This window comes from Hyalella azteca, unplaced genomic scaffold (genome assembly GCF_000764305.2).
Source record: "Hyalella azteca isolate HAZT.00-mixed unplaced genomic scaffold, Hazt_2.0.2 contig16423, whole genome shotgun sequence".
Classification (NCBI taxonomy): Eukaryota; Metazoa; Arthropoda; class Malacostraca; order Amphipoda; family Hyalellidae; genus Hyalella; species Hyalella azteca.
In genome coordinates this window covers 75,075-86,062 of record NW_025946247.1, presented here as the reverse complement: position 1 = coordinate 86,062, position 10,988 = coordinate 75,075, and the positions used below count along the sequence as shown (strand labels likewise).

The 10,988-nt window shown below is 39.7% G+C and overlaps 1 protein-coding gene across 4 annotated transcripts; it reads left to right on the top strand.

Annotated features, from left to right (window-relative positions):
* Positions 1-351: 351 nt before the first annotated feature.
* Positions 352-10,963, top strand: LOC108666748 (serrate RNA effector molecule homolog). 4 transcript variants are annotated; one of them, XM_018153669.2, is made up of 19 exons: positions 352-551; positions 790-960; positions 2,097-2,204; positions 2,495-2,671; positions 3,722-3,788; positions 4,007-4,147; positions 4,589-4,698; positions 5,051-5,166; positions 5,601-5,798; positions 6,105-6,280; positions 6,716-6,856; positions 7,100-7,285; positions 7,459-7,647; positions 8,021-8,264; positions 8,562-8,734; positions 8,954-9,102; positions 9,467-9,625; positions 9,979-10,068; positions 10,382-10,449. In XM_018153669.2, exons 1-18 carry the CDS (start codon positions 412-414, stop codon positions 10,049-10,051), a joined length of 2,718 nt encoding a protein of 905 aa, XP_018009158.1. In that variant the 5' UTR covers positions 352-411; the 3' UTR covers positions 10,052-10,068; positions 10,382-10,449. The 4 variants fall into 4 exon arrangements, with proteins under 4 accessions (XP_018009158.1, XP_047740847.1, XP_018009160.1 ...); XM_047884891.1 differs by having other exon boundaries at positions 793-960; positions 9,979-10,963; XM_018153671.2 differs by lacking the exon at positions 9,979-10,068 and having other exon boundaries at positions 10,382-10,963.
* The last annotated feature ends 25 nt before the right edge of the window (positions 10,964-10,988 follow it).

Sequence of the window (10,988 nt, the reverse complement as noted above, 5' to 3'; positions counted from 1 at the left end):
GCTAGGCCAACACAGCCATTCATACAATTCTGATTGATAAATGAATACTTGGTTTGCCTAGGGACTAGGCCACTAGGGTACAGTGTAATTTGTGTTATGCATGAGCATGAATAATTCTAGTGGGTCAGTGAGCCAGACAGCCAGTGATGGTTGTGGAACTACTTTTGGCCTTAGTACCTAAGTGCCCTGAAAAACAGACCAATCACCCTTCCCTTACCTAATTGCCACCACCAGGTTTTTTCAAATCAGTGTGAGAAGGGTAATTTTTTCATTCAGGTTTTATTTGTATTTCATGCAGCCTGTGTTAATTATAAAAATTTTATGTGTATTATTCATTATGTTATCTTTGCAGGTATAAAGTAAAATAACAAATTGTTTATGGTTAGCTAAAATTTTTAAAGAGCCCCAAAAATGGGTGACAGCGATGATGAATATGAACGCAGGCGGGACAAATTCCGTGGAGAACGAGCAGAATACCCTGCTGGAGCCCAGCCTGGACGAGACAGGCGCATGGACAGCAGACGTGGTGGACGTGAAGATTGGCCTGATGGGTTAGTTCATTTTGGTTGGAGCTGTAAATTCACTGCAGAATATAGTGTGAATAGTTGAATATGTAGTGTGACCTATTCTATTCACATTTTTCAGTATAATCTTGTAGTAGCTTCAGTTTTGAAATTTTAATATTGACATTAATATATTTCTTGAACACCTTATGTACTGATCTATACAGTATACACACCAAATTTTTGCTGTTGTCACATGAAATGATGAAATTGTGCTAATTCACAGCAGGATGAGAGAATGGTATGGACGTGACCGTGGTGGAGCTGGTGGCGGCCGTCGTGATTTTGGAGGTGCTGCAGGAGGGAGGGGAGATTTTGGTGGAGCCAGAGCCCGTGACAGATACTCTCCCCCTCGGCATGACATGTCACCACCTCCTAAAAGGATGCGTCCTGATTGGTGAGCACTTTTTCATTGGCAGGAGCTTTTTCATTGGCAAGAGCTTTTTCATTGGCAAGAGCATTTTCATTGGTGAGAGCTTTTTCATTGGTGAGAGCTTTTTCATTGGTGAGAGCTTTTTCATTGGTGAGAGCTTTTTCATTGGTGAGAGCTTTTCTTGTCTAGTCTGTTCTTGAACGCGTTCATACTCGGAGCGTCAACAATATCTTCAGGGAGGCTGAAGTAACAATACAATACAATATATCTTCGGGAACAATATCTTCGGTGACTCGAAGCGAGAAGAAATGTTGTCTCGTGGATAAGTTGCATCGCAGTTTTTTTAGTTTATAGCTGTGGCCCCTGGTGTTGGTTCTTGTTTCAAATTCTAGTAATCCTTCTGGGACCTTGTACAAACCATGAGTATACTTGTATACTTCGATGAGTTCACCACGCAGGCGACGATAATGGAGACTGGGAAGGTTCATAAGCTTCAATCTTTCTTCAAAAGACTTGCCCCTTTAATTCTGGGATTGTCCTTGTTGCATGTCTTTGAAGACTCAACAAAATTTTTGTCCTTTTCAAGTCTTGGTGACCGCACAACGTTTCCAAACTCTAGGTTTGGGCACACAACAGAGGTTAACAACAGCTTCATCATTTCTATATCTAGGTACTCGTAGGAGCGTCTGATCAGCCCAAGCAGTTTATTGGATGTATTAACTTGAGGTTCAATATGGCTATAAAATTTTAGCTCCTTGTCGAGACAAACTCCAAGATCTTTTTCCACGCAAGACTTCTCAATCATAACCCTCTCGTTGCAACCGTGTCTTCTCATGCTGTAAGCTTGCTGTTCATTGTTCTTGCCGAGGTGAAGTACTTTACACTTGTCAGCATTGAAACGCTGCTGCCACGCATCAGCCCAGTCAACTAAACTATCAAGATCATTTTGCAGTTGCATTTTATTTTACGCAGCTTTAACTGTATTATAAACTTTTGTGTCATCGGCATTCATGGAGCACACGCTTTACACTACTTCTGGTAGATCGTTTATAAAAGCGACGAACAAAACAGGTCCATGAATGCTATTTAAAAATTAAAATTAAATAAATTAAAATTAAATAAATAAAATAAATTAATCCAATTTATTGTATAATCTATAGGGAAGAGCGAAGGTATCCTTATGAAGGTGCTGGCAGCAACTACCCAGCAGCCATGTACAGCAGTTATCCTCACGAGTATGTCCATGCTGCACCCCATGCTGGCGTCAGGTTTGTATTAAAATAAGATAGTTTTTTTTACAGCACGTTGGCTGTCTTGATTAAAAGTCTTTATATAATAATTCAAATTTAGAACTAATTTTATTGAAAAACTTGGAGCTATTTCAATTTATTTATAGTTTTTATAACAAATTAATACCTTATAGTTATATCATTACAAATTCATTACAAAAATTGAATTTTTAAACCATGCACTTGATTTATGTAACAATGGAAATAACCATACAGTATTATTTTCATCGGCTATCATATCAAGATATTTCACAAGTTCTGTGTTACAGAGGCGGGGAAGAGATGGGCCCAACGCAGCCGCCCATGATGTCCTTCAAGGTATTCATGGAGCAGTGCGACGAGACCATCTCAGACGCCGATGCTGTCCGCAAATATTCTCAGTATAAACTTGAATTCAAACGGCAACAACTTAATGAGTTCTTTATCAGCCACAAGGAAGAGGAATGGTAAGTTTTTAATCTTTAATCCTCATTTGAGGTACATTCAATTAACAATGACCAGTTTACCAAAGCTGAGTTCACTTGAGTTACGAGTGTATGCCATCTGGGTGGAGTAATGGATTTGCTTTGTATCTGAGCATTCCCATATTTAGAGTTGAATTCTTGCATCAAAATTTTTTACCATCACTTGATAATTTTCCAAGTTCCAGCTAGCATTTTAGTTCAAGTCTGTACGACTATAAACGTGACTTACCTTATCAAAATTGAATCATAAATTTTGCTCAGATCGTAAAATTATTTCAGTTACTGATTCAAGTGTACTTCCATATATTGAGTCCAAATGTTTGTTGGTTCTGGGGAAGGATGACTGCAGTTAATGTGCAATTGTTCCTCACACTTTCAGCTCAAGCCGCAGCATTTAAGTTGATACAAACAAGGAGCGTTTTTTGCAATAGTGTTTTGTGCAATGATTTGGAGGAGCATCGCCTCAAGTATTTCTGCTGCACAGAGAGGCAGTGCTCGGTAGGGCGCGTATAATGCTAGGTGTAATGGCTGCGCGCAATGCAGTTAAGCGGCGAATTTGTTAGGCATGGACCGCACAATGGTCCTGAGTGTGTTGTGTGACATGCGTCGTATTTACCCCTGGCGTCAGGGTTGGCACTGCCTCTCTGTTCGATGGTGTCTCTCAGCTCTGGTGATGATGGCGGTACCGGTAAGTAGCTAATATGATAGGTAGATTTTCCTAATCGTTACCTATCGTTTTATTTCACTATTGTATTTTCTGATTTCTGCACTTACGCGCCCTCTACATTTTTCCTAGCTTCGTGCATTCAGACTTAATTCACTCTGAGGAATCAGTTACCAGATGACACTAAAGTAGGTATGTCTCTTGCTGTGTTCTCTGAAAGTGGAAGGAAAAAAAATGCGATTGTCTACGTACTACTTCAACGTGCGGTAGAAACCGTCCATGGTGCGTATGAAAAACTGGTCATTTTCTACTCGGAAATTGTTTGAAAGGTCAAGTTTGATTTGTTCTAATTAATTTTTTATCTTTAGGTTCAAAGCCAAGTATCATGCAGAAGAACACGAAAAACACAAAGAAGAACAGATAGCAAATCTAAAGGTGAGAGGAATAATCTAAATACCATCCATTTTTCAATTCTCTAAATAAGCATTATGCCGTCCTTCTTGAATAATGTTGCAAAGTGGTTGGGTTATTAAGGTTCAAATATGGTAATTGAATTATGATCTTTTTCGTTTTACGTAATCTTTATCATTAGAGTGCATTTGTAAATTCTTAACCCGTGATTTGCATGAATATTAATGTCTGCCATTGTACAGAGGAGGATTGGGGTGTTCTCGGACCTGGACAGTTCAGGACGCCTCAACGTTTTTGTCGATGCTGATCAGTCACATCAGCTTCTGAAACTCCTGGACTCTGTTGTCATCAAGCTTGAGGGTGGCACAGATCTCGATCTTCAGGTATAAATGTTTGCTAAACGCTGTTGATGCACACTCGAGTATTCGCCAACATTTCTACTTGATTCCTAATTCTGGTCTCAATTTCATGTGTTGCGTTTTTATCATGTTAGCTGTCTCAAATTAATTGCAAAATGCTTTAAAAATAAATTTGAATGGTTACAATTTACTGTGATTTATTTTCACATATTTCGGCAGTTTTTTATCATCTTGGGTGTCTCAAAATAATTACAAATGTTAAGAAATAAATTTGAACTGTTGCAAATACTGTGATTTGAGCTCGAGCTTAATATTTGCAAGGCTTTATTAGTCCCTGTTCATGGCTTTATACATGCTTTATACTTTTTTATCATAATGTTTCGTGATGAACCTTTTTAATTAATATTAGAAATACCTTAAAATGATTTTTGTACCAACACGTCTATAGTGCTTTGATTTTCTTAGGTTCTGGATGAGCCAACAGAGGAAGAGTTGGCCAAAAACTCGGGAATCTTGAGCATTGACGGACCTACCAATGAGAACTCAGATCTGAAGCCTCTCATTGTTACTGGAGAGTGAGTCAATGAAATTATTTGGTTCTAAATGAATAATTGGCCAATCTGTTTCTTTCTGAAATATGCATGTGAACTCGCCTCGCTAAGCATGGATTTATGATCTTAAATAATGTATTGTAAATTCTTTGATCGTTCAATCCTTAGGGTGGACAAATCGTATGGAATGTTGCTAATTGTGAATGATTTGAAGGCTAGTTTTTGCATTAACGGCATACTTTGGTTAAAATTTGTACTGAATTATTAACATTGCTGATTTTCTAATATGCTGGAGGAACATTTAATGGTAATAGTTGTACTGATGTTGAAATGGTGTTAGCATGATCACAGTTAACATGACGCCCATATTTTGTAGCTCTGATGATGAAAAGAAAGACGATCCGAAAAACAAGGACCCTGAGAAGCCTCCAACAGAAGAGGAGCTTCAGAAGAAAGCAAAGGAATACCTAAAAGCCAAGTCATCTGAAGCTGGTTGGTTCACGTTCAGTAAATTTTTAACTTAAGTTATTGACACCGTCGATAAATTGACATTGCTTTGATTTTGTGTAGCCCATTATGTCTTAGATGCCGATGATTACACAACTAATCCTGAACGTGATATTAAATCCAGGTTTTAGGGGCTTGCCATATAATCTAACTAAATGGTGGTAGACATTTTGCTTTACTTGCCGATATATTAATATGTCCCTATTTCTGAATGGATCATACAAGAAGAAAGAAAACTCAACCTTGTTTGGCATAAAGTTAATAAGTAAACGCCTGAAAAATATCTCAAAATGGGATTTGTTTTGCTCAAACTCGATTTTACGTACCATCATCATAACTTGCTCATTGTTACCATGTTTGAATCGAATGTCAGTATAGAAATAGCCATTTACAGCTGGTACAATATCATATACTTTTAGCTGTGGATGCCCGTAAGAGGAAGCGGTCCCACAGCAGTTCGTCAAGTAGCAGCAGTTCGAGCAGCTCCTCGAGCGACTCTGAGGCAGAGGCCCCACCTGGTGCTGACGTTGCTGCTTCAACTGCCGTGGAGCCTCTGCCACCTGGCATGGATATCCCTCGAGACGATGATGCTGATCCAGAGATTGTGGCTGAAAATGGTGGGACATTTGTTTCGTTTCTGAATTTATTAATATTTAATAAGTTTAAACATGGTATTTTTTTTTTATTTCCTGATTTCATAGTGAAGTGTTTGTATTTTCAATTAATAGCTGGTCATTGTTTTGGTTAATAAGAACATCGCTTCTCATGTTTTAGACTTGAAAGAAATTAAATTTATCAGTTTAGTGTTATTCCATTATTTCTTATTTATTCATGGTGAATACAGATCATTTAAATTTCTGAAATGTTCAAGATAATTTGTATTATTAATTATTCTCATAATTTTGACTTCCCGCGACCTGCAGGTAGAACTAACGGCACTTCGGCTGATCCTGCATCAGGCGTCCCAGGCTCGGGCACTGTTGAGAGCGGCGACAACCCTGAAGTTTCTGAGGAGCCTAAACCTCGAGCTTTGCACAAGACGGCGTCTATATTCCTGAGGAATCTTGCTCCTACCATAACCAAGGCTGAGGTTGAAGCTGTAAGTTGTTGATGCAGATGCTGCCATAAACTTGTATCCTCCAGTTTCATGTGTAAAAATGTCAATCTTAAATCTGACTAAATACGTTTATCGTCAGAGGATAAACCATCGATGTTCATACAGATTTGATCAATTTTAATAGCGGATATCCAAAAATTGGTATCATGCTCGTGTTTAATCAAGTTCTTATGTATCTTACATTATTTTGTGTGGATTGAAATGGAATGATCATTTGGTTGTGAGATGCGTTCTATGTTTATTCTTTTTTAATCTTGCACTTAAGAATCTTGGGATTTTGTACTACAACAAAAAATGTACAACAGAATGACTTCGTGTGAATGCTAAAGGCATTTGATATTTCTTCTTGTTAAGCCTTTATTTACCTCGTGAACTTCAAGTCCGAGTTATTATTAATTATTAATTAATTTATTGCAGATGTGTCGTCGCTATAGCGGCTTCTTGCGAGCTGCCATTGCAGATCCACAACCCGAACGCCGTTGGTTCAGACGTGGCTGGGTGACGTTCAAGCGAACTGTGAATATCAAGGATATCTGTTGGAACCTCAACAATATACAGGTAATTTAGTTTAACTGAAGCCAGCTTCTCTGTTTGGCTTAGAATTCTATTTGACTCGACAGTTGAAGGTGGATTGGTTCAATGGTTTATTAGTTTTCTTTTCAAAAAGCCTTATCCCATTTCCAATCTTAACTACTTATAGCCGTGTGCGTAAATTATTTTTGTCCTATCTTAGATACTGTTAATACTATGATCACGTATTTTATTTCGTGAATTTTTTCAATAAAAATTCGCCTATTTCAGCTACGTGACTGTGAGCTTGGCGCCATCGTTAATCGCGACTTGAGCCGCCGCATCCGGACGGTGAATGGCATCACCTCGCACCGTAGCGTCGTCAAGGCCGACATCAAACTGGCTGCCAAAATCATTCAGAATCTGGACTCCCGTTGGGGTCTGTGGAATGACTCGGGTGCAGGCGCTGCTGATCACGTGAGGAATTTTTCTTCAAATGGCAATTGTGACTGAAAAATAAGCTTGACATTTTCGATATTGTTAACTCGAGATTTTTATGGATATTTTGTGACCTACTGATGCCGTGAAATGCTTCGTAGTGATATTTTTAACTAAGTACGGATGATGATATTCAAAATACTGTTATTTAGTCACAGACTCTGACGTCTTCAAGCAACCCTGTACTTCGCAACATCACCGATTATCTCATCGAGGAGGCCAGCGCCGAGGAAGAAGAGCTCCTTGGGGGAGTCAGAAGCGTTGATGGCGGAGATGAGCAGAGGAAAGCTGACGACAAGAGTGATGGTGAAGCTATCGAGCGCGACGAGACGCTAATTAAGGTAATTTTATTTCGGTCGTGTGTTTTTTAGCACGTTTTCTCATTTATAGAAAAAAGGCGCTATTTTGCTCGTCATGTCCGTCTGTCTGTCTGTCTCTCTGTCCGGCTGTCTGTCTCACTGTCCGGCTGTCTGTCTCTCTGTCCGTCTGTCTGTCTCTCTGTCCGTGACTTAACGTTTTTCGTCGACGAGAAAAAACGCGCTCTGTCACTGCATTAAGTACTGAGTTATATTTTTTCTGCATCTATATAATGTCTTTCATGAAAAATAAGTTTAGAAGTTACTGCTCTCAGCAGAACGTGAGTTATTACACCTAGAAATGATCATAAATAAATATTCTCGATAGTCGTTTTAACATAGCTCTATTACCCATCAGGTGCTCGACCGCTTATTGCTGTACCTCCGCATCGTTCACTCGGTGGATTACTACAACCACTCGGAGTATCCTAATGAAGACGAGATGCCCAATAGGTGCGGCATCATGCATGCTCGAGGCATCCCGCCCTCCAGCAAAGTCACTCAACAGGAAGTGCAAGATTACTGCGGTGCATTCGAGAATAAAATTGGATCATTCCTCCAGCCTCTCACTAAGCTCACAGATGAAGAGGCCAAGAAACTCGGTAATTAACTTGTAAAACCTTGACTCTCTAATTTCTTGATTATTTTCAGTTATAGTTTGACACCTCTTCAGTTTTTCCATCGTGCTGATTTCTGATGGTAGGATATAAAGTGGAAAGTTCAAGGATATGAACTTCATATAAGTGGATATAAGGATATCCACTTCATATTCCATCGGATATGAAGTGGAAAGATGTACTGTTACCGAACTTGTGTGTACGTTCTATGAACTCGTGTAATAAATGACGCTTTGAATTTGCTCGTCTCAGATAAACCAATTTTCGTTAAAATTCACACAGGCCTTAAGGAAGCCGAGGATGAGGTGGAGAAGTTTGTGCAAGCCAACACTCAGGAAGTGGCTAAAGACAAATGGCAGTGTCCGCTCTGTGGCAAGAAATTCAAAGCAGCTGAGTTCGTCCATAAACACATCCTGCACAAACACGCAGAAAAAGTCAAGGAAGTCAAGAAGGAAGTGAGTTCAGTGATATATTCTTAACATGCAATCATTGGTAGATGCTTCTTTGATTGTATGTAATTAAAAAAGAATAATTCAATTGATACACACAAATTAAACATGATGTATGAAATTTTAATTCGGTGCGCCAACAATTTTGTCACCAACATATTTCTCGTTTTGGTTAAAAATTCGGTTTCTGATATACACTTAACACTCAGACCTTGTCGTTTGCAGGTTGATTACTTCAACAACTACCTGCGTGATCCGAAGCGACCTCAGCTGCCCGAATTTCCCACAAAGGGACTTGGAGGAGGGATGATGGGGCGTAAGGACGACATTCGTCCTGATCCTTACATCGCTGCTTACCCGCAGCAGCCAGCCGCGTGAGTAAAATAAGCTAATGTAATCATATGTTGTCTCCGAGTAGCCTAATATACGAGTCGCTTGTGGGCTGATCCAGAAAGCTGAGGTCAAAACTTATAGCCTTGCGTGACACCCTAATCTTTTTACTTGTTGAGCTAACAGCGTGCAACATGAAACACCAGGCAGTGTCCCTCGTAAAGATTGTCTTTGCACAGCTTGTGATGTAAACATTTGTAGGTGACCGAACAATAGTCAGAAGTGGGTCTCTCAAATACTTCCTACTCTAGCTCCTTAGCAATGAATGACCAGATTTAGTAACAGCTTTAGTAGCGAGCATCCTTGGGACGATTACCCTAACTCTTACCGTACCTAATCTCTCCGCAGTTACGGTTACGGAGCTCGTTACGGAGGCGGCGCGTATGGTCCGGCTCCTGTAGCCCCAGGTTACGGAGCTCCTGCAGCGTATCCCCGTGACGCCTACTATGGCCGTGATCCATATCCGCAGCTACGCGATCAGCGTCCTCGGGCAACGTATCGCTCACGGTATGTTTAGCTGGCCAGTTCCAGTTATTCGTTCGAGAATTGTTGATAGGTAGTCCCTTCCTTTACCATGGCCAACCGATAATACGAAAGAGTTGAGGGGGAACTTGATAAATTTTCGAAACGTATATGGCCCTGTCTTCTGCTATAATTAGAAATTTCTCGGAATAATAGTTTTGTTTTCATACAATTTTGTAATTTTAATATGTGTAGGAGATAGCTACTATTTTCCTCCTTCAATCGTATATTTAACTGATGAATTTTAACATATTTTTTAACTGATGGAAAAAAACACTGAGAACCGGACAAAGCGATGCTTGTTGATGTGGAATTAGATGTAGTAATTTCTTTTCTAGGTCAAGCGGCGATCCCAGAGAGCTCATCGGTTATCACGATCTTGATGTGCCGGGAGATGCGGACTTGTTTTGATTCCCTCAACGTAGATGGTTTGTGGCTACTGCAATTCACTGCCCGCATTGTGTTACTGTTGCTCTAACGTAATTGATATATTCAGTAGTAAACGCACTGAAGAATCTCTTCTTTAAATAGATTCATCTTTGAATTTGTCATTAATTAAAGCTCGAAGTGCCATTTTGAATTATCCATAGGCAATGCTCAGTGACTGGTAACATGATGCTGGTTGGGTCTGTGGATGTCACTTAGATCTCGTTGAGTGGTCGTGGGACTACTTATTTCCAAGTAGAAATCTCTGGGACCTGGCCAGCATCGTTGACTGATGCTGTGTTTCTGGTGTTGCAGTGTCGGATATCGTGATTTGGACGCACCTAAGGAGGAGTATTGAGGCTTAACCGGCAGAGCAGCGTCTGCTGTGTCAGCCTAGCAATGCATCATTCGTCAGTCACCTGATCGTGACACCTAAGTTTAGTCCTAATAACCTCGGCCGCTAGCGTATGCTGTAGGAAAAATAGAAACTCGGAGGGAAGGTGGTTATTGGGACTGAGGTTATTGGGACTAACGTTCATCATTTGCTTGTCCGACGAGATTTTTTATGTTACTCAAAGGTTAGACTATTTAATTCAGATATCTCCTATATGATGTTTCATTTGAATGGATTACTTTTCAAAATGGAAATTTAACAAAATGTTTGATGACTTGGGAAAATTTGAGTTAAATTTTCGCGACTTTGGGTTTGGTGAATTTGAACCTTATTCTTCAGTGATATAGACTGCAAAATAGAAAGTAAAAGTGCCAGTAAGTCTGGATTTAATTTTCAGAGCAGATATGAATCAAGTCCTTGGAACTTGAGTTAATGGTTTAACTTATTCGACCTTCAGATTCATTGACACCTGTAATGAAACTATAATAAAGAAATTGCCCCATTTAGTGCGTTTTTCTCCATTCAAGT